This window comes from Terrapene carolina, unplaced genomic scaffold, assembly GCF_002925995.2.
Source record: "Terrapene carolina triunguis isolate 2854851 unplaced genomic scaffold, T_m_triunguis-2.0 Scaffold238, whole genome shotgun sequence".
Taxonomy (NCBI): Eukaryota; Metazoa; Chordata; order Testudines; family Emydidae; genus Terrapene; species Terrapene triunguis.
Window position 1 is genome coordinate 14,959,499 of NW_020664589.1, and position 22,262 is coordinate 14,981,760.

Consider the following 22,262-nt stretch of genomic DNA (forward strand, 5'->3'; position numbering starts at 1 on the left):
CGAGCATCCTAGAAGTTAGATCTGGAAAAGAACTCTTAGGGCTGGTCCACACTACCCGCCTAATTCGGTGGGTAGAGATCAATCTTCTGGGATCGATTTATCGCGTCTCATCTGGATGCGATAGATCGATCCCAGAAGCGCTCCCCCGTCGAGTGCGGAACTCCTGCTCACCGAGAGGAGGAAGCGCTGTCGACGGGGGAGCCTGCCTGCGCCGCGTGGACCCGAAGTAAGTACTTTTAGTTTGATATAGGAAACGTCGACTTCAGCTACGCTATTCTCGTAGCTGAAGTTGCGTTTCCTATATCGATCCCCCGCCCCAGTGTGGACCAGCCCTTAGATGATGCAATGTGTCCCCCTGTGAAAGCAGGGTGTAGTTCCAGGGCAGCTAAACTTCTGATCTGATCAGAAAGGCCACGGCCCCTCTGGCTTGCACATTCTTTAGTGTCACTCTCCATCTCGCGCCTTTTGCAGCAACAGACACATTGGCCTCCTGGCACCTGGGTTGGATGGAGTCTGCCGTGTAGCCCAGTGACTCTGCGTACCTCCTACGTGTCACACTCAGTCCTGCCTGGAGAGCACGAGGCCAGAGCTTTCTCTCTGGCTGCTCTGGTTTGCCAGAGGAATAAAAGTTGTGAGTTCTCATTTTGAATATATGGCCTAAAATAGCACCATTACCTAAATGTACAGGGAAGTGCTGCATTATTTAGTGTTCTGAAATCCCAACGCCCGCCCTCCCTCAGAACCGTCGCATCAGGAATTCTCACTGTATCTGTGGCAGCGTGCTCATTAAATACCCCCGAGCGTAATGAGCTCGGCCTCAGCCACCCTCCCCTCGTACGCTGCTGCTCTCGCCGTCTCTGAGAGCATCCAGATAGGAGCAGACACGGCAGGGCCCTACCCACTCCCACGTTAATACCGACTGCTTGAAGTCTAACTAATGACACACCTCTCTGCAGGATCAGTGACATGAACATTCCCGTGAGGAGCCAGAGAAGAATTAAAAACGTCTCTTAATTTATATTCTGTCTTTCCAAACAAGTCCTACCATGTACAAGCAATAAACTCTGTCTCCCTCAGGGATAGGGATGACACAGTCCCATTAATCACCGCTGTGTCCTTCCCTCCCACCTCCCTTTCCCCTGTGCAAGCCACAGCTCCTCTCTGCTGCCAGAGGGAGTAGCTGCCAAGCATAGCCATTGTACTCGCCAGTGAGGAATTCAGCCAGGAGCCTCCCAGAGGCTCCCACATCTTGCCTCGTATGTCGCCCTGTGACTAGGCTTGTAGGGCACAACGTGAGAGGGCAGAGGAACTGACTGGACAGAGAGCTTTGGAAGGAGTAACAGGAACCCGGGGCCAGCGGCACTGTACAAACACACAGCGCGGGACGGTCTGGGCTCTAACACAATAAACAGACAAGACCGAGAGTTATCCTCACTCTTCAGATGGGGAACTGAGCCCCAGAGAGATCAGGGGACTTGCCCAAGGACACCCAGGGAGGCTAGAGCCCCTGAGTCCTAACACAATGCCCTAACCACAAGCCCATCCTCCTCCCACGTGTGCCAGTGTGGAGCGTGGCCCTCTTGCCTGAGCTTTGCCATGGATCTGTCCCATCCTGTGGCGGGGAATCGGGCGTATTCTTATCCTTTAGGCTTTTGTTGTTTGAACATTTAGGGTTAAAGTTGCAAGAGCATCAAACCCGACGTCTCGCCATTTGTGCAACGCGCGGTGCCAAAGGAGACACCGCAGGCCGAAAGGGGAGCGAGAGCGTGAAGTGCCCCGTGTCCAGAAAGCGGCACAGGGATGAGCTGTTCTCCCTGCCTGGGCACCGCTGGATCCCTGTTCACAGAGAAACGCCGGGACGGGCTGGCATCCCAGCCTACAAACGGCAGCATCCGTTCAAGGGGCTGGGTCAGGTGAACCTGATCTGCTTCTCCTCAGATTAGCATCTCTTGCCATGTCTTTAGCGTGTATCAGCTCTTTGAGACAGGGACGGTCTCCATTTATGTGTGTGCACTACAGTGAGGCCCGGATCCCTGACTGGGGCCTCGAGCCACAACCTCAGTACAAGTACTAATGAATGCTCCTGGCTGTCCCCGTCCACCGTGCAGCCTCTGAACAGCTCTCCTGGGGGCATGAGTCCACACAAACTGCCTGGGTCTCCACTCGCTGAAAACAGCAGGCATTGTGAATCCGCGGAAGCGGATGCAGTATATAAATCCGGAACAGCTTGGTACTCAGACTGCAATGACAGCTAGCCAGGTCTAGTGTTTGACCGATGGGGCACAGTGCAAGAGATTGAAAGTCTAATTCCAGTACAGAGAGAGCAAAGTGTGTTTCCAAAGTCCGGTCCTTCAGCGCTCGCCACCTGTCTGGAACGTAGAGATTGCTGCACATGTACGGGCCCGGCGTGGATTCTCTACCCACAGGAGAAGGTGCTGAGTTCACATGTTTGGCCGAGAACTAGCCTGTTCTGCTTTCATGCCAAGCGATCCACAAGCTGCTCAGACACCGCAGGACAATCTAACGCCGCCTTTGCAGCCCTGCTCTCCAACCCACCCAACGTGCATGCACTGGGTCGGGTGAGTATCGACGTTGTAGCAGCCTCGCCGAGCTCCCTGCACTCTCCCCCCAGTACTCGTCTCTCGTCGCCAGCCCTGCCTTGGTGAAAGGTCCCATGCGGACGGCCCTGGAGCACAAAGGCCTCTCTTCATCCCCTGAGCAGGCACAGCGCTGGAGCAGGAGGGCAGCTTCCCCGCCACGGGCCTCCCTCCGGACTGGGTCAGGATGCTCTTTTGTGGACAGAGGGTAGTTGAGTCTTCATGGGCCCGTCACACCGTGGCCATCTCAGCTGGGAAGCCAGGAAAGGGGTGGGTCTGGGATAAGCATGTGTCCACTGGGAACTAGACATAGGCCAGATTCATTCACCGGCCACTGGAGGGTAACTTTCGGGCCCTGGGCTGGATTGATCTGGGGCTCTAGAGGTGACAGGCTCATTGGCTTGCACTCCCTGCCTTCGGCCTGGCTGTCCCCAGCGAGAGGAAAGGCAGGGCCGGGATAGCACAGCACCCAGGAAAGGTGCCCTTGTTCCCTTTCAGTGAGTGAATGGCGCTGGGCTGCCCTGGTGAATTGGGCCTGGCCCACCCCAGCAACAGAGCAGCTGGGTGTGGGAAAGTTCCCTGCTCAACCTGGGCACGCCGGGGGGTTCCTGGAGATGACAGTACATAATGGTGCCTTTGTTGGAGAGGCCCCAAAGGGCAGATGATGTCACCTTGCACTGGGCTGTGCGGCCGCTCGGGTCGCTGGGGGAGAGCTGCTGAATCTCTTTGGCAACGAGGCAGCCAGGAAAAGGCTGCTTTTCTCCCGTCCCTTTCTAAAGCGGGTGAAGGGGTTTTGTTCCCGAACAGCACACGTGGTTAGGAACGGAAACGTCCAATCGGAGCTGTCGCCCCCGCCCCCTTGTGTGCCCTTGGCAGCTCCCTGCACTTGGAGACCCACTGCCCACGTCCTTTGGACCGACACCAAGCAAGGGTTTGGGCTCCAGACACATCTTTTGCCTTTGCTAGCCCCCCTTCCAGGTGGACGGGGTTGGCGGCAGTGGGGGCCGTCTGCATGAAAAGCCCAGAGGGCAGGAGTTTTCTTAACACCAGATCTACTGAAGACAGAGAGCACCAGATCAAAAGAAAGGGTTTGCAGTGCGTGCCCATCCGAATGCTCTTCAGAGCCCAGACAGGCAGGCTCTCCTCAGCCTCCGTACAGAGAAGAAAGGAAGGTCTGGTGTGCCTGGAAATAGTTCTCTGACCCCCCCAGGTCAGACTGACCCCTCCCTCCGCCCGCTGTAATCAGAGAGCTCATCACGGTGCGCCTCGCTATTAACCCCCTCAGTCCAGGGCAGGACCTCCTCCTGTTTTCCCAAACTGTTTGCCTACAGTGTTTGCCTTTTCCAGGAGACTCTCGAGGGAGGGGAAGGAAGTTCTTTAAAGGAGAAATAATTATTGCCTTTCAGATGCTTAAAGACTGAACTCAAGGACAGGCTTTCGCAGTTCATCTGGTCTGGCTATCTCCAGTGTCTTCAGCCCCTTTTTTAAAAACCATCTATCAGTTTTCTCTTACCATGAAATGTAAATGATTGACAATCCCCCTCTCCCAGGAGCATCAGCCTGAACTCCACCCCAGGGGAGTGAACCTAGGGGGATGCTCACTTACATTTCTCCTGCTTTTAATTTAATCTCAAATATCTGACCCACTGGCTTTTCCTTCCTCCCTGTTAGGAGCTGCTGAGCCTCTCTCCAGATCGGTCTGAGGCTTTGCGTGGGCTCTTAGGCAGGGCACACATCAATTGAGATGCCATGCAGCCCTGATTACCCCAGGGTGCTGGGCATTGGACATCACAGGGACTCGTTAATGTAGTTAAATGACAGACATTGGAGGATGGGATTCTTCTGGGGAATAGCAAGTTTGCACACACTGTACAAGAGAGCAGTGTGATCCTAAATACGTGAGCAGGAGCCAGGAACTCCCAATTCCTAGTCCCAGCTCTGCCATGACTTGCTAAGCGGGCCTTTGGCAAGCCACTGGGTTGTGGTTTCCAAAACCATGAAATGGGGCAACGTTTCCCTGTCTCGGAGAGGTGCTGCGAGGATCCGTGTTTGCAAATGACGGAAAACCTCTGTTTCAGCAGGAAGTATTTGGCTCGGTCACTTTCCGGTTGCTTTTGGATTCTGAGGTGGTGTGTGTGTGAAAGCAGGAGATGCTCAGGATCTTGGAGGGATTCTGCTGAGCTGTGCAGAGCAGTGTTCCTGCAGGATCTGTTTTCAGACCTAAAGCCTCACTTAGGCACTAGCCAATGGGAAGGCTTTGGCAGTAACACGGGACGATGTTTTCTGGAATGGATTTTGGAGGTTCCTTTAGCTATTTGGGCTGAAACCAGCTGGCAGTGCAGTTTCAGCAGCAAAGCGGGTGAACGGAGGGCGTGTATTCTGGAAAGCCCTGGTCCACAACTTGGCCTCCTGCCGTCCACGAACTGTGCTTGGTTGTGGCTTCCAGAATTGTACAGGGAGGGAGGGGGTCGGTCTGTACTGCGGTGCAGGAGAATTTTGCAAAACTCTGGGAGCTGTATTCTGGCTTCACACACCTGCACGTGTGCACCCCATCAGGAGGCTGGTTTGTCTCTGAGGCCAAAATATGAGTTAACAGGAAGCGGCCGGGGTGGATTTCACCCCGAATGTGCCCAATGTACCTACTATAGCTGCTGGCAGAAGCTTTTCTGTCCCCTGCAGGATGCCCCTAAGGGAGACAGAAAATCCCTGTGACTCTGCGAGGATTTGGAGTATGGCAAAAGGCTGAATTAAGAGGAGCTGTACTGAGCTGTTGCTTCCTTTTACAGGCAACTTTCAAGAAGCTGGTCTCAGAGCTGCATTCACAAGCTGAGCACACGAACCGCCTACGCCTGGCCAACGTGACCTGCTCATTTAAGGGTCACTGGGCTCAGGGCCAAGAAAACCTGAGGGTCAGATCAATTAGAAACAAAACGTTGCTGGGAATGCCAAGCTGGAGGCTTTAGGAAAGGCAAAATGTTCTACCGGCTTAATCCCTGGATTTTGCAACACTGGGCCCCTCAGAGTGAATCAGGCAAGCCCAGTCTGCAATGTCGCTTGCAGCTTTGGGTTCAGCGGGTATTGGCTTGAACCAAAACACTCCAGTCCAGTCATCATTAGCTTAACTCTCCAATGCTCCAAGGTGATTGATTGTACATGCTGCAAGCCAGTCTCCTCCTCACATATGTTTCCATGCAATAGGATGTCCCTTTGGTCATAATATACACAAGCTGTGCAGGATTGGATGGCTTGTGAGTGAGTAATGGGCTGCTAAGGCTCTCCCTTCTCTCTCACCTGCTCAGATACCCGTGCGTATCAGTTCGTAGCCCATGTGAAAAGAGCTGGTGCTCGCAGTCCAGTTCCTCGTGGACGGACATCTGCAGAGAGACTGCTCAGCGCCTTGGTGACGGGCTTGGCAGTGAGGCTAAGGGTGGAGGGCTGGCTGCTGGCTCGAGCAAGGGACAGGAACTCAGGTTTCCTGGGTTCCCTTCCCAGCTGTTTGACTGTCTTGCTGTTACTTCCACTTACCAGCTCTGGATCTATCTACGCTTCTATTTCCCCATCTCTCAAAGGGGGGTAACCACTGCCTACCTCACAGAAGCATGGTGAAGCCACCTATTTAAAGAGCTCTGAGACCCGTAGGTGACATGGGCCAGAGAATTTCTGGGCTCCGAGTCCAGATTCCCTCTCACTCCTGAGGCAGTGTCTGCACTCAGGCTCCCACACCATTGCTCTAACACTACAGCTGCTCCCCTAGTGTTAGCATCGGCAGGGTTCTGGCTCTGGGCAGCTCTAGGTGACACAGGTCAAAATGCTCCTCCTGATCAGGGCCGGTGCAACCATTTAGGCGACCTAGACGGTCACCTAGGGTGCTAGGATTTGGGGGGGCGCCATTTTCTTCGGCGCCTCAGGGCGGAGGGGGGCGGCGCCTCAGGGCGGGGGGACGGGGGGCGCGCAAGGTGGAAGTTTTGCCTAGGGTGCGAAACATCCTTCCACCGGCCCTGCTCCTGATACTAGCGGCAGTGGGAAAGCTGGAGACGCCGAGGCCCCAGAGCGAGTCCCGGCAGACCAGGGCTGTGGCGGGTGAAGCTTCCGCCCATGCTGGGCTTGATCTGGGCATAAACATGAGGCTTTTTAGTGGGTCGAAGCCTAGCTGTGAATTTTGGTTGGAAGTGGAATCCCCGGTAAAGGGGGCACGTGGGGATCCCACGCCTGATCCAGAAAACGACCCGCCTGCTGCTCGTCTGCCCACACAACATATTTCCACGAGCTGACTGCACAGAGCAAAAGGCTGTTTGTAGGACCGGCTGCTTCCATTGAACTAGCAAGAAGTGCAGAGGAATTACAGACCTTCCTTAAGGGGGGCAAGAGGCTCCTGTTTGTTCTCCCCGTATGGGGCATATGGATTTGGAGGTGCTCTGTAATCATTTGTTAATACTGTATGTTGTCTGTTTATTGGGATGTTTATGGTAGATGGGGTTAACTCAACAGAGGGCTGGCTGGGAAAACAGGCAGGAAGGAAAAGAATGGCTCAGGATAGTCACCTCTCAGCAAACACTGAGGAGTTGTTAAGGGACAATGCCAGAACTAGTAGCTTTGATGGTTTTACCTCCTCTCCAGCCAGCCTACAGAACTAGTTCTGGCCAGGACAGGAAAAGGCCTGGAACGTAGAAGAACAAAGGAACTGTGGCAGGATTTATAGGGTCCCTCTGAAGAGAGGTTGAGTACTCATGGGAAATGAGGGTGAGATCCAGCGCCCCATTGGGATGCTCTGGAGAAGCTTGGCTTGATTAGATCGCCATCACAGGATGGTAGGCCTTCAGGGACGACAGATGTGCATGTAGACTGTTGGACCCTTTGGTTTGAGACGGCTGTCTGAGTACGATATTTGTCATTAGTCGTAGATGGCTGACGCAAAGAACCCCAGGTGTCCGAACCCAGTCAGCCCTGCAGGGTAAGCACAGTGGATACCTGGGGCCCGGTGTGAGAACGGGAGGATTGCGAAATTCCGCCCCAGGAGCGGTAAAGGCACAAGGTCTGACACCCGGCTGGTGCCTTCTGAGAGGCCTGCGAGGGGACAGAGGGCAGCTAGCCCTGCACTGTGACATATGCCCCAGGGGGCAGCTATCCAGGCAGAGCAGGCGTAGGTCTGCCAGAGAGCTTTGTGTGGGGAATGTGATAAGTCAGATGGCGGAATGAGCTAGCTTAAATTAGAAAAAAAGCGTATTCAGGATATTTTGCCAACCTCGTCCAGTGTATTCCCTGCTCGTTTTCTGCTTTCCAGTGGCCACTTTTATGTTTCTAAGGATCATAAATCCTCATTTTTCCACTGGACGGGAGGTCCGACAGTCTAATCAACAGCGATCTGTGTAGTATTGTTTACATGTTGCCCCGTTACCAGGAGCACAGGCCCAGCTGTGCTCAGCTACATTCAAACATGCCAACTTCCTGCGAATGTTTGACCTCTCTGGCGCTGCTCGCAGTCCACGGGGCTGGGACAGTCGTATGCTGTGAAAGGGGAAGAACCAAAGCCCTTCCTTCCCCCTCCGCACCCACCCACCCCTTTGCAGGTCTGGTGCACTGGTAATGCTCTAAGTCGGTGCTAGCTAAGATGCTGAGAGGGAAACTCATGGGATATTTAAAAATAGAAAAGTAAGAGTTTAATTTTCTAATCACATCAGTTTCAAAGATCGGCGCTTCTAATAGCAATACTGAGATGAATAAAGAGAGCGCGAACGTGGCCTCCATGTGCGAGGGAGGCAAATTTGGTTTGAAACAAGCAATGTTCCATACATTTACAATATTCACTCTCCCTACATTATTAATGCTTACAGAGCCACGCTCCCAGCTTCAGAAGCTCCAGCCTGCAATTGCTGTGGGAGGGAAAGGTACCTCATTAGGTTGCGTAGATCAGCTACTTGCTGCATCTAGTTTAGGAGCTGGGGCATGGAATAGCTGTCCCGCAAGCCATGCAAGTAGGATACTGTGACTACCCGTTCTGTCAGTGGAGCAGAATTGGTCAGAGTTCCATATACTTCCTGCGTCTGTTACTTCCCCTGCAATCTCGAGTAAGGTGTGTTTTGAGGAAGGAGGTGGAGCGATTTATTTTTCTAGAACATAAGGGTCCAGAAACAGCACATTTACGGTTGGGAAGTAGTGGACACACGCCACGGTATTAACTTTACATTTACATTCTAGCTCCCTGCACCCCGGTTCTTTGAAAGGTAAATCTGCAGCTAGACCGGCCTCAGTTGGGATCTTGATCTCTAGGAGCTAGATAAGATCAGTCCTGCTACTGTTTGGATAGGAAATCCCACAGGAAAATCCTGGTTATTCAACGGGGTGGGGGTGGGGGGACTTTGCTCAGCCGTAATCCTATATCCAAACCATTTCCCCCAGTGTCAGTGGGACACTGCAGCTGGAAATACTGTCTTTCACCTGACATTTAAAATGGAGGTCCTGGTCATATTAAAAATCCTGTGGCATTTCCCCCCCCCCCCCCCCCCCTGTCTGGGCTGAATTCCCATTTGGGTAATTACAGCCTGCCTCCGTAGACTCCTCTGCAGTGTTATCTGGACAGAGGGTTCTTCTAGACTTCTTTCCTGAACTGTTCTGTGCTCCTTTCAAAGGATGCTACAACACAGTGGTAGTGATTGTATGAGATTAGATTGTAAACTCTTTGGGGGAAGGCCCTTGCCTGGCCTTTGGTGCAGGGCCCAGCACAGCATTCCTGATTGGGCCTTTTGGGGTTACCACCCTGTCAATGATAATATGGAGTCTGTACAACGTTTGGATTTTTTGCTCTGAAATTGGTCAGACAGGGGAGCTGCAATTTTCTCAAATTGAGGTGCAGAGGCACAACCGCTGCAGTCCTTGTAACTGACAGTGAATGAGAGAGACATTCACGGCTGCAGTGCCTTTGACCGATCATTCAGAAAATGCTAGAGTTTCTGGCTCAGAACAAGTGCTATGATCTGGTCTCTGTGGAGAGGCATTTTCAGGCTCTCGTGTATTCCTGCTCCAAAGAGCCCAAGCATCTCTGCTTCAGAAACATTTTTCTCTTACTGTGACAGATGTGACAGGAGGACAAAACCTCAGGTGTTATGTCAGTGATCCTGGCCATTCCTGATTCTGGGGGTTCTCTTCTGGCTGCTCTTTACTAGCGGAGAGGCTGCATCTCGCGGAGACCAAGTCAATTTCAAAGACCCACAAACCTTTCCATTTTACCGTGGTTCTTCATTTACATAATAAAGGCCCCAATACCTGGAGTAATTAAGGCACGTTAAGAATTGCTTTCTCGAATAATTCTCCATACATGTAAGTTGTTCCTAGCTCTGGATACTGCAAGTGATTTCAAATGTGCATTAACCAGTCTCTTTCATCAGCAGATGGAAGCCAGTATCTGCATATGTAATTTATATCTACTTGAGTGGAATTAGCAGATGAAATATGCATTACACGGCTCCATTAACATTTTTTGCTCATACAGCTTTTAGCTCTTGGTAAGTTAATATTACACACCAAGAGTGTGCAGGCCCTTATGCAAAGCAAGGAGTTGCACAGAGGGATTTAAAGCAGTTACAGAGTGTATTCCAGATCAGGTAGGTTTGACTGTCTCTAAATAGAATAAAATTTAGCTGCTAAATTACAAGAAAGCAGGCCAGAAAGAGGCATTGCCTCTTCTTTGCAGCATCGTATGTAGGTTCTTTAGATCAGACAGACCTTTGTCTGTGCAGTCTCCCCCTTGAATCTTCCAAACCTAGGGGCATCTTCAGAATCATTAATATCCAAAAGTATTTCTACCCCTCCCTGTATGATTATCAAAAGACTAACTATTGAAACCTGGAAGTCGGCACAAAAACACCATGTTGCTGAATAGAATTTGGTCCTCGGTACCACTGGCAAATTTGGGGGGTAGGGGAGGAAACAGAATAAATAAATAAAATAAAATTAAAAAAAGGCAAGGAACATCGACCCCTTTCTTAGAAGCCAGTGTAAGGATAACCCATGAACCATCTGCGTTCTTCTCGGTTAGTTTACACACTAAGCATTTCGTCTTTGCTAGGTTATAGAATGTAGTCGTCTGAGTCCAGCGTGGGGATTTTTTTGCATTTGCTTTTTCCTCCAAAAAATATAAATGGTTATTTAAAATATAACCCCATTGATTCTTACTAGAAAGGAAGTGATTAAATGACTCTGCAATTGGATCCCATCTGCCACTTGTGCTCAGAGATTGAAAGAGGAGTATTGACAAGAGCTGGTGCGTGGCTTTTTAATGGGATAGTAATGACCTCTCCTAGGCGTGCCCTGTGCAGTGATGATCTCTCTTACCCAGCTGGCATAGCTACTCCAAATGCGAAGTGGCCCAAAATGGCAGGGCCATCCTAATGCCTCCTGGGCTTTGAAGGATTTTACTTCTTGGAGATGCACTTCAAGGCCCAATGAGTTTTAATGACTTTGAAGCCAGGCTAATGCCTGTCGCTGGAGACCTATTGCCTCCGCTGTGCGAGAGGTACATTGTGCACTAGCCCGTTCGAGGTGATCCAGCAGGAAGGCTGTAGCCAGGTGAGAACAGGAATGGCCACAGCCAGTGTGAGGAAACTGGTACTAGCTAACACACATGCCAACACATGGTAGATCCACAGCCAGAGAGCCAAATCTGGGTCCGGTGAGTGAAGCCTGATCAGGACTTTGCTGCCAGAATTACGACTCACGCCAGGGCTTTCGTCCCTCATCTCTGCGACCATTAACGTTCACGCCTCCATTTAAACACAAACGCCCCTCTTGTACGTTTAGCTCCTGCTTCGCACGCTATGGCGCGACAGGTAGATTTTTAAACAGCTTGTCTCAGAGTAATAATGCATGGAGAGATCAAAAGGGTACAGCTTATCCGGGGTTTGCCTGCCATAAACAGTGTGAAGTGCTGGAATTTTATGAGCAGCAGCAGAAGCCTGATAGACAGGAAGGCCACCTAATGTTTCTGGCTGCGAGGCTGATGTGGTGTGTAATGGGTTCCGGAGGCTCCTTTTCTGCAATAGGTGCTCAGAGACCTCACTGCTCGGAGCCATATGTGAATCTAGGTACCACATGCACATGTCGATGCAAGGTGTCCACACTCCAGGGAAGGTGTTTAGCTGGCCCCATCTGAGCACCTCACACTCGTTAAGGGACTTCGCCTGGCAGTGACAAAGGGGATCTGTGGCAGAGCAGGCCATTGAACCTGGGATCCCCACTCCCAGCTAATGCTCTAAGTACTGCACCCGCCTGCCATGAGATGTAGGCTTCTCGTGGGCCTTTCCTGGGCAGCTGCAGCTCCCTTTCAGGAGGTTCCAGCACAGAAAAGGTGGTTTTCACCAGGGGTTCTCTCAGCACTTGTGGCACCTCAGTAAGGGAACTGCCTGGCTCCTCCACCCTGTCTGCTCTTGCAGATCAGGGGCTCTCAGCCTTTCCAGACGACTGCCCCCCTTTCAGGGATCTGATTTGTCTCGCGTACCCAACTTACACCTTGCTTAAAAACAACTTGCTTACAAACCAGACATACACATACAGAAATGTCACAGCACACTGTTACTGACAAATTGCTAACTTTTTCATTTTTACCATGTAATTATGGAATAGATCTATTGGAATATAAATATTGTACTTAATGCTTCAGTGTATAGAGCAGTATAAACAGGTCATTGTATGAAATTTTAGTTTGTACTGACTTTACTAGTGCTTTTTATGTAGCCTGTTATAAAACTAGGCAAATCTCTGGATTAGTTGATGTACCTCCTGGAAGACTTCTGCATACCCCCAGGGTACATGTACCCCTGGTTGAGAAGCACTGTTGTAGATCATAGTTAGACCCAGACCCACAGTTAGGAGGCAACATTCTCTGGGGGCAGGTTATCCCAGGGCTGCCTACTGTGTCTGGGCTTGGCCCCTGGGCTGCTGCAGTATGACAGGCCCTTTGCGCCTAGAATACGTGTGTTCAAAACTGACCCTCTGCACCAGGAGACAATGGGGATGGCAGCCCAGGAATCCTTCTAGCAAAGTAATAGATTGAAAGAGAAGTATTGACAAGTGCCTGTTATTTTAGAATTCCATGAACTATGCTGCAAATCCCTCTGGGAGCCCGTTCGCAGTTCGTTCTGGCTGTGGGAAGGGGCTCCACCACTCTCTGCCCTGGGGCTGAGTCTAAGCAACATGTGGCCCACCAGAGTGCCCAGAACTACCCAAGCCCTCCGCCCATGGAGGGCTAACCCCTCTCCACTGGTGGCGACAGAGCAACTGATGGGGCATGCCAGGACTGCCCCTCCCAGCTGCAGAAACTACCTCTGCCCAGCCAGGTGCTTGGGGTAGCAGGCTGGCCCAGGAGGTGACCATGATGTGTCCCTGCCCAGGGCCTGGTTCTGCCTGCACTGCCACAAAGGGCCTTCTGGGATCACCCTAGTCTGTATTTTAAGAAAAATGAGAAACAAACCAACCCTGATCTTGCAATTTCAGAAACAACAATGTCCAGACTGACCCACTGCGGCAATCTCACCGTACCCCATGCAGGGAACGAACAAATCTAGCCCTCAGGCCCGGGTCATGTGTCTCTTGCTATTTTTAGTTGCAAATTAGCAGCAACCAGGTGTGAGTTCTTTTCCTTTAAAAAAAAAAAAAAAAAAAAGGTTTTAAATCTCTTCCCCTTTAAAAGGAAAATGGAGTAGGCCATGTAAGGAGGGGAGGGACGTCCCCTTTGGAGATGGGAGAGCTGTGGGGGTAGCAGCGCTGCCTTTGAGTGCATTGCCAGCATCTGGATACTACCCAGGATTGAGACAGATGCGCCTGCATCGGGGCCTCCATGACTCCGGCAGGATCTTGTGCAATTTTGAAGTGTCTAACATTAATGTTCCCAGGCTCACTGCTGCTGTTTACAGGGCTATGGCTGTCAGGCAATCCGTGCAATGACTCCCTTGCTGATTTCACCAGCTCCGTTACAGCTGAGTTGATGTTATTAGACTATTAAAACAAGGATTTATTCTCACTGCTGTCAAGCAATTGTAATTCTTACACCAAGTTAATCCAGAGTACTTTTTTAAATAGATGCACATGGCCAGATTGTCAGCTGGCGTAAATCACTGAAGCTACACTGACTTCAATGGAGCTGGGTTGGTTTACAGCAGTTGAGGGTCTGGCCCAGGCATGGAGTCCATTGTTCACACGGGGCCAGCTAAATCCTGTGTAAAAATATCAGCAGCTCAGAACGAAGCCCAGAATGGGGGCGTAAGGACTGGGTCCGTAATGTAAGTGTCTGGCTGCTGCCCCCCTCTCTGACAACAGTGCCTCCCCGTGACTTTATCCAGACTGCGTGTGCTGTGTCCTCTCCCTGCATTGAAAGCCCATTTATGTCACTTGCCACTTAACTAGTCATTAGCATCAGCAAAACCCATCCACCATGTGCTTCCCTCCCCCACACTCCACTGGCACTGTCTCTCGGGCTTGGCAATCACGTGCAAGTGAGAGTCTACTTGTCAATTCGAGATTTGACTTGGGTAGATGCCAACGCTCATGTTCCAGCCACAGGCCTCAAGAACATGGCATTTGTGGCCAGACTTTCAGTGCTCAGCTCCCGTTAAGAGCTGGGGAAACTGTGGGCTTTGAAAATAGCCCACCAAAGTCAAGCTCAGTTTGTCTCCTCTACAAGGGTCATTTTTAATTAACACACACACACACACCTTTGCTAGTGTGCCTTTTGAACACGCTCCCCTCAGTGGCACAAAATGGCTCCTCCTTTAGCTAGAACTACGCTAACAAATAGATTTTTTAAAATACAATTTAGGCTAAAATTGCCTGTTTTGTCTAAGTCCATCCCAGCTGTTAACTATTGACCTGAAATCTCTTCTAACTTGGGATTCTTTCCCCTTCTCCCCTTAGTATGAATTCAAAGCAAAGAACATCAAGAAGAAGAAAGTGAGCATCATCGTTTCTGTGGACGGGGTGAAGGTGATTCTGCGCAAGAAGCAGAAGGTGAGACTTCACACTGAACGTGTCTAAGAGATTAGCCACGGCTGGATCAGAACCCAAAGTCCAGCAAGCCCAGTCAGACAGTGGCCAGGATCAGCTGCTTCAGAGAAAGCTGTAAGAACCTCACAGTCACCAGATGTGGGATACTCCATCTCCCACATTAGGTCTCATCCTAATCTCTAGTGGTTAGAGATAGGTTTAATCCCTGCCAAAATCTGTGTAATTATGGAAACTGAGGACGCTCTGCTATCCATATAAATATCCAGTCCTCTTTGACTCTTGTGAAGTTGTGGCCTCATTTGGCTGACATCAGTAGATTTGTTTCCTACAAAGGAGCTTTTTGTATGTGGTGTGAAGATAGTCAGGGAAGTGAGTGAGAGGGCGGAGGGAGGGGTTTGCACTGCCTGGAGTTGGCAGTTAGCTGCTTAGTGGGAAATTCTGACAAGAGTGAAGGATTCTGTGAGGCCAAATCAGATTCATTTTGCATACAGGGTTTTCTGTGGTACCAGTGCTGTGTCCAAGTGCTAGAGCTGCTCACAATGGTTCTGGGGGAGCAGAATTTTGATGAAAAATGACTGTTCTTGAAAGAATTTTCACCAACATTTTTTTCTAAATTTTCCATCAAAAACAATTGATTGAAAAACAGTTTTGACAGTTGAAACTGTTGGGTGGTAGAGAGGGGTGTGTGTTTTGTTTTGTTTTGTTTTTTCTTTTACTAAAAAAACAAAGAATTCTCACAGGAAGTTTCAACAACAATTATTTTTTTTTAAATTTCCCATAAAAAATAATTAGCGGGTTTTTGACCAGCTCCACTAAGCGCCTCACGTACATTAATACCTTAATGGGCTAATCCTCCACACCCTGGGAGGGCAGGAATTACCATTATCTCTATTTCACAGATGGGGAATTGAGATGAAATGATTTCCCCATAATCACACATGAACTTTGAGGTAGAGCTGGGAATTGTACCCAAATCTGCTACGTCCTAGTCAGTCCAGTGCCTTCAATGCCAAACCTGCCCTTCCTCTGTCTGCGTGATGACCAAGTTCTATCTCATGACCATTTTTCAAGCCTGAGGGACGGCTAAATGATCCGAAGTATGCACTTACATCCGAGGCACCAGCTTTTCTTCAGCCAAATGATTGTCAATAAAATATTCAAATCCTGGTCTAGATCCTGGTGAGGTAAAACCCACTGTTCTCCTTGGGTTTGCATTACAAACAGTTCATCAGGCAGAGCAGTGTGGCTTCAGCTCCTGAGGTGTGTCTTATTCCTTTTTTCTCTTCCCTGCTTACAGAGAAAAGAATGGACCTGGGACGAGAGTAAGATGTTAGTGATGCACGATCCTGTCTACAGGTAGGCTGCGGAGGATTGCGCTAGCTAGCTCTAGAGGCAACTGATCAAATGTAATCGGATGCGTTCAGCATGGCTCCGGTGTGCCGAATTATTGCCTGGCGACGGTGGTGCTTCTCAAAGGCCTGTGTTAAATTAACAAGGTGGCTGCGTTACTTAAGAAAGGAACTCTGATTCCCTACATTTTTGGAGAATTCCTCCGCCATTTAGGAATATATTAGTTTAAAATAGATACGTATTATTTGTGTTAGAAGAGGAGGGTGACTGAAAACCATTGTTCTTAGGTGCTGAGAACAGTCAGTTGCGACACAGACTGAATTAAGGAAAAATCCACCCCGTTCCCCCTTCTAACCTAGCCTCGGTGCTCTCTGCCGCGTGCTCCCAAAGACAGCGTTCGTTAATCGGCCTTCTAGCATGGACAGGAATAGGGTGAGGAACCGGACCCATACAGAGCCCAGTACGATAACAGTGCCTTTCCCTACAGTCTACCCCAAGATCTCCAAGCCTTTGCAGGCAGGAAGCTCCCCCAGGAGGCAGGTGTTCTCCACGCTTTACAGATGGGGGGGCGGGGACTTCAGTGATTTACCCCTCCCCCCACAGCAAGTCAGCGGGAGAGCTGGGATTAGAAACCAGCGCCCTGTCTGCTAGGTGGCTGTTCTAACCACGGCACCACAATGGTCCGTCGGGTCTGGCCATGTGGCCACGGCCAGATACAGTCACATGGTTTTAAAGCCAGTGGGATTCTTTGGTCTATGAAGAATGGGTGGGTGGGTGCAGGCTGCCTTTCGGCTATGGATGCGTCCGCAAGAGGCAGGGAAGACTGAAGGGAGAGACCGGGGGGCTGGAGCAGCCCCTTTGTCCATTAGTTCTTTGTGACCGCAGCCTAGGCTGTGCCTGGCTCTGAGAGGTTGAACAAGCGGAGCCCCTGCTGGAGGGTTTCCATCCCAGTGGATAAGGAGTTAATGCTGGGTGGGATGAGCCCCCCAGCTAAGAGCAGACCCTTTCTGTACAATGGGAGGAGAAGAGATGACTGGTGAATCCACGTCTTGCTGTCGGGCTGGGGAAGAGCCTGCAGGTGTTGTCTACACTCACTGCCTGGCGGGCGTACAACGGAAACCTTCCCCTTGTCATAGAGCTTTGGGCCATTGTGCTTGGCACGAGAGCAGCATTCCTTCCCCAGGAGCCGAACGTGGTCCAGTTCTCGATCCCTAGGCAGAGCTACAATACAACACCTGGGCAGTCATTCAACGCCGGGGATTGGAACACATGGGGAAAGTGGGTGTCCTTTAATTGCTTCTGACACTGGTAACTGAATCTCAGGTTAATCTCTTGAAAGGACTAAAACCAATCACTTGCCATCCCCCCGTCCCACATGTCAAGTGGGCAGACTAGACTCGCTAATGAACATCTCTGAATTCTGGTGTGTGAGCTGTCTCTCGATTCTGGCTGCCTTAGGACATATGGTCCTGGAATTCCTTCCTTACCTAGCATCATTATGGCTGCAGGGGATCTATAAAACTAACTTTCTAAAGGCCCTAAATTGGTCCAGGCTGTTAAATCTGTTAAGCCAGTAATTGCATCGTTAGAGCAAAGCCCACAGCACTAGGAGCCAAGATACCTACATTTTACATCCAGCGAATGGTGGGGAAGAGTTTCCAAGGCGCACGATTGATATTTGTCTTATTCTTGTCCCTCTCCCTTCTGGCATTCTTAAAGGAGACGGGTCTGTGTGCCAAAGGGAGAGGGTAATTTCAATAGACTCTCTAGAAAGGAGCTTGATTGTTACTAAAATAATCTTCAAAGAAGACGACTTGCTTATTACAGGGCCGGGTCGGTGTTCTTGATAATTGTCCTGATTGCGAATTCAAGGCAGAATTCAAAGGCAGAGAACTGGAGGAGGAAGGAGAAACGCGTGCCTGTCTCCCTCGTTTCCTCTGCATTCACAGCTGAAATCACTCCGTGCATTTTTACCCAACGAAATATCTGTGGGGAATAAAATGGACAAAAATTTGAGTGGAAAAAACGTAACATGGTCTGTGGAAATGGATTTTGTCAGGTGGAGGAGGGGAAGGATCCAGGGCTAATGAGGGTAGTGGGGGCAAAGGGGGGCTGAAAATCCCTTGAGTTGGGAATGGGGTGGAGAGTGAATTCAGCATCCTTTGCAGAAGCATCAGAAGGAAGCTGGCCTTTGTATTGTACCCTCGGTCTGTCATTCATGATAACGGGCCTCTGCTACCACTTGCTGCCTTGTAAGCTAGGACAAACTAGCTAGCGGCTTTTGACATCGCTCATTGCTGAGTGTTTTCCCCAAACTGTGGTGGGTTCCTGGACTTGGGAACCCCTGCCCCGAATCTGCCCCTGCCAGGCAGGTGGTCATCTGTGGTCCCTTCAGTCGTCCTTGACACTGGGTAGGCCTGGATCTTTCCTCTCTGGTTGAAAGGGTTCCGGTTCCTTGTCCGCTGCGTGGCAGAGCTCACTCAGCGGCCGAGGGCTGAGGTAGAACCGGCGAACACGTGGAGGCTAATGGCTAAAGGTTAGGCGAGGAAGGGCTATTTCTGCTGCCATAGGAGAGCAAAAGGCAGACTGCTCCTGTTCCCTTTGATGCGACAGGAAGGGCCCGAAACACCCCCTGTAACTTCCTAGCCCAGATGTCACTGGGTTGAATGAGTGCTAGGCACAATGTGATTTTAGCTGTTCGAACAGCATGACTGGTTCTCTCTCCCGATGCTGCAGCGGGAGACTCGATTCACTGTCAGGAGCTAGGGATATGCTTGGTCTCTAATGCTGTAGCTTTTTAGCTGCTTCACAGAATCTCATAAGAGTTTATACCTGCTTTAGAAACCGGTGATTTGCTCTCTGACATGCAAAGTGCCATCTTACTAGCTGCTTGCTGGCCTGGATCATTGTGGAGGAAAGAAGAATCTCTCTTCCAGAAGGTGCTAGAACCCATGTGACTGTTCCTATTTTCCCTTTGCCCCAGGATCCTTTTGACTGGCCACTCTGTGCCTGACCCTGACCTTGGATGGTTTGATTCACGTTGCCTATTTGCTGTACTGGAATCTAGGTTTCTGCCACGCTTAGTGCCTCCGATTCATGCTGTGTCTTTTCTAACTAGGATCTTCTACGTGTCGCACGACTCGCAGGACCTCAAGATTTTCAGTTACATTGCAAGGGATGGCGCCAACAACTCGTTCAGATGCAACGTTTTCAAATCCAAAAAGAAGGTGTGGTGGGTCATTCGCAGGGACTAGCTTTTCAGAGGCGTGTACCCTTTGTAATGGTCTGGGTTATCCCGGGAGAACCCCCCCATCCCTGACGGGTACTTGGTACAGCAAAGGGGCAAGTGAGTCTTGCTGGGAATTCATCCCGGATTTTACCCGGAGATCTAAGGACATATTGTAGGGTTAATTATCCCATTTATGGCAGACTACTAGGGATGTTGAACGACATCAGTAGGCTCATTAACTTTGGCTTAAACGTATCTGCATCACGACCAACACTTCCCAGTGCAGTGGCTGCAGAAGTTAAAGTTGATCCGATTCAGGCTTGCCTGCACTCCCCCCAACTCTCTCTAGCAGGCAATCGTACAGTGCAGATCTAGGAAGGACTCTGCCCCAGCCCCTTCACACAGATAACTGCCCAGAGCACGCTCCAGTCCTAGCAAACCAAGGAATAGAGTCTGTCAGGGAGCCAGGAGTGAAACTCCCTTGTCTGGGGAGACAATGGCACAAAGGGATGTAGAATTATCTGTGCAGAGAAGTGGGAGCTCCAGCCAGAGGCAGCTGCATTTCAAAATGGGACGTGATTAGCGCTGTTCTAGTCCCCATTATCTGATGCCTCCTAAATGCCGTTGCCCCCGAGCAGCCTTATGGAGGTTCCTGGGGCCTGCATGCTGATAAGTGGGCCTAGAAGGGGGGAGTTTGGCTCTCCAGGCAGGCCCAGGCTCTGTTTTGGGATGTGGAGGGATGGCTCCCCATCAGCAGAGCCGTGGTGGGAGGCAGGGAATAGCAGGAGTCTCCTGGGAATGGTTGGTTTCTGCTCCGTGATGTAACCTGTGGCAAAGCTCCTGCTCCAAAGGGCTCTAACCTTCTGCTCCCCAGAGCCAGGCCATGCGGGTGGTGCGGACAGTGGGTCAGGCCTTCGAGGTGTGTCACAAGCTGAGCCTGCAGCACGCACTGCAGAACGCGGACGGCCAGGCGGATGGCGCCAGCGACAAGTCTGTGGAAGAGCAGCCTCTAGAAGGTGACTCAGCTCCCCGGGGACACCTGCAGAGCCCCCTCCCGAGGCAGCTGGCGCACTGGGTGCTCTTGGGTGGGGGACAGTCTCTGGCGATGCATCGCCGGCTTGGTGCTAGCCCTGACCGTGGGTTATGTCCGCAGCAGGGCTCGCAGCCCAGAGAACGTGCGTTTTACGGACTCTGCTGCTCCAGCCCCTTCAGTGCAACGACAGCAGAGTGCCTTAAAACATCCAGAGGAGGGAAGTTTCACCCGTGTGGACACTGAGCCACTGAAGGGCTAAGGAATTGGCCCAGCGCTGCGCTGACCCTCCAAGGCACGTTTCCTGTCTGTTAACTTGGCTCCAACACATGGAGACAGCTAAAGAAAGCCAAACTATTCTTTAGCTGCTCTCCTTTCTCCTGCCAGCCCAGCCCCGCCGCTCAGTCTCCTTGCTCTGATCCGCTCGCATTTTGGTTCCTTCATTTATTTTACTCTCTCATTTGAAGTTCACCAGCAGGGAGGAGCCAAGATAGCGGATGTTGATGAGGCTGACGTGGACTCCGATGGCATCGGCCTGTCTGACAGGGGGACTGAAGAGTCGCCCTCCCCCATGGGGGAGCTGGGCATCCTGAAATCCGGACAGATCGTAACAGACAAGAGCTGTCAGGTAATAACGGACGGAGCTGGGGGGAATTGGAGAGTGACGCCCATTCGCTGATATGACTCATTTTCCTCTGGGGGTTGGTTCCACAGCCTCGCTCGGGAGGCCAGTTCACAGCAACACCAGTCATGGGGTGCTAAACTGCCTTGGTTTCGGCATGTCCCTGGGAGAAAGCCAGCGGGAGAGCCCATTCCTTTGAAAGCTGCAGTAGAGAGGCAGGTCAGGTAGCCACCTGTCCAGGCTTCCCCAGCTCCATCCTACGCTCTGCAGATCTTGCCTGCAGGACATGCACTGTCTGGCAGATCTGAGGCTCCATTAATGTCTCTAAAGCATCCTGAGCTCCTCTGATAGAGGACTGTTCCTGTAGGACTTGCTATACAGAATGCAATTCCCCTATGGCTCACTGCAGCTGGCCACTGGGAAATGAAGAGGAGCAACAAACAGGGACTGCAGCAACTGCAAACAGCTGGCCTTCCCGGGTGGGCTTGCAGCATTAACCTGTGGAACTTGCTGCCACAAGATATCACCAAGGCCAAGAGCTCAGCAGGATTTTAAAAGGGGTTCGATTTTTGTGTGGCTACAGAGAACACCCACACTGTTAATGTTAAACAGGACCAAAACCAAGGACGATAAACCCTCAGTTTTTAGGCAATAAGATGTCCAACTAATTGATATAATGTAGGAAAAAGCTTCCCCTGTAAGCAGATTATTCTGTGGTTGTCCAGTCTGGTTTTCTTGCACCTTACTCTGAAGCATCAAGTACTGATCACTGTTGGAAAAAGGATCCCAGGCTGGATGGACGACATCTGATCTGCTATGGGAATTCCTGTGTCCCTTTCCTAGCCCAGTTGTTAAACAGTGGTGTCCAAAGAGGTGCTGGAGCAGCTGTGTCACAGTGTTGAACTCACACAGTGATTACGTTGCTATTAAACCGACATAATGTAGTAATGAAAAACTGAGCCGAAGATTTGTTTCGGTGAGCATTTCCTGGCTGGTTGAAATGCTCACATCACTTGCTGAGTCCGGCTGAAAGTGACGAGTGAAACAGATGAAAATGGGATGTGTGTCATTGGCTTGGAATCTGGGTATTTCCGAGGGTTTGGCTTCCAAAGGTGCCTGAATGACTGATAACCGGGGCTGGCCCTAGTCCAGCTGGGCACTGGAGCACCTGCATCGCGCCAGCCCAGGGAAGGAAATGAGTTTTAAATGCAAATTCTTCGGGCGAGTGGGACTGGTTGGCCGTGGCTCCATGCACTTCCCCAGGACAGAGTGGGTTAGTGGGAGCTGCTGCAGGCTGACAAGACTGGCTTTTCTCTGCAGGGAGGTCACTGTTTTCTCCCAGGTGGAATGCGATTTTGTTTTACACCCTTGACTTGCAGGTGTTCCACTAGAGAGGCGCTGCGAAAATCCTTCGTAGCCAAGAGAGGAATGGCACCGCCGCCC

General features: G+C 50.9%; 1 protein-coding gene across 1 annotated transcript in view; it reads left to right on the plus strand.

The window, feature by feature from the left end:
• The window catches only part of LOC112114423 (carboxyl-terminal PDZ ligand of neuronal nitric oxide synthase protein-like), a 58,950-nt gene that overhangs the window by 29,107 nt on the left and 7,581 nt on the right, over nt 1-22,262 (plus strand). Inside the window, exons 3-7 of the mRNA XM_024211144.3 lie at nt 14,499-14,591; nt 15,886-15,944; nt 19,057-19,165; nt 20,042-20,183; nt 20,665-20,825. Of these exons, the coding sequence (XP_024066912.2) occupies nt 14,499-14,591; nt 15,886-15,944; nt 19,057-19,165; nt 20,042-20,183; nt 20,665-20,825 (564 nt within the window). The remainder of the gene's footprint in view (nt 1-14,498; nt 14,592-15,885; nt 15,945-19,056; nt 19,166-20,041; nt 20,184-20,664; nt 20,826-22,262) is intronic.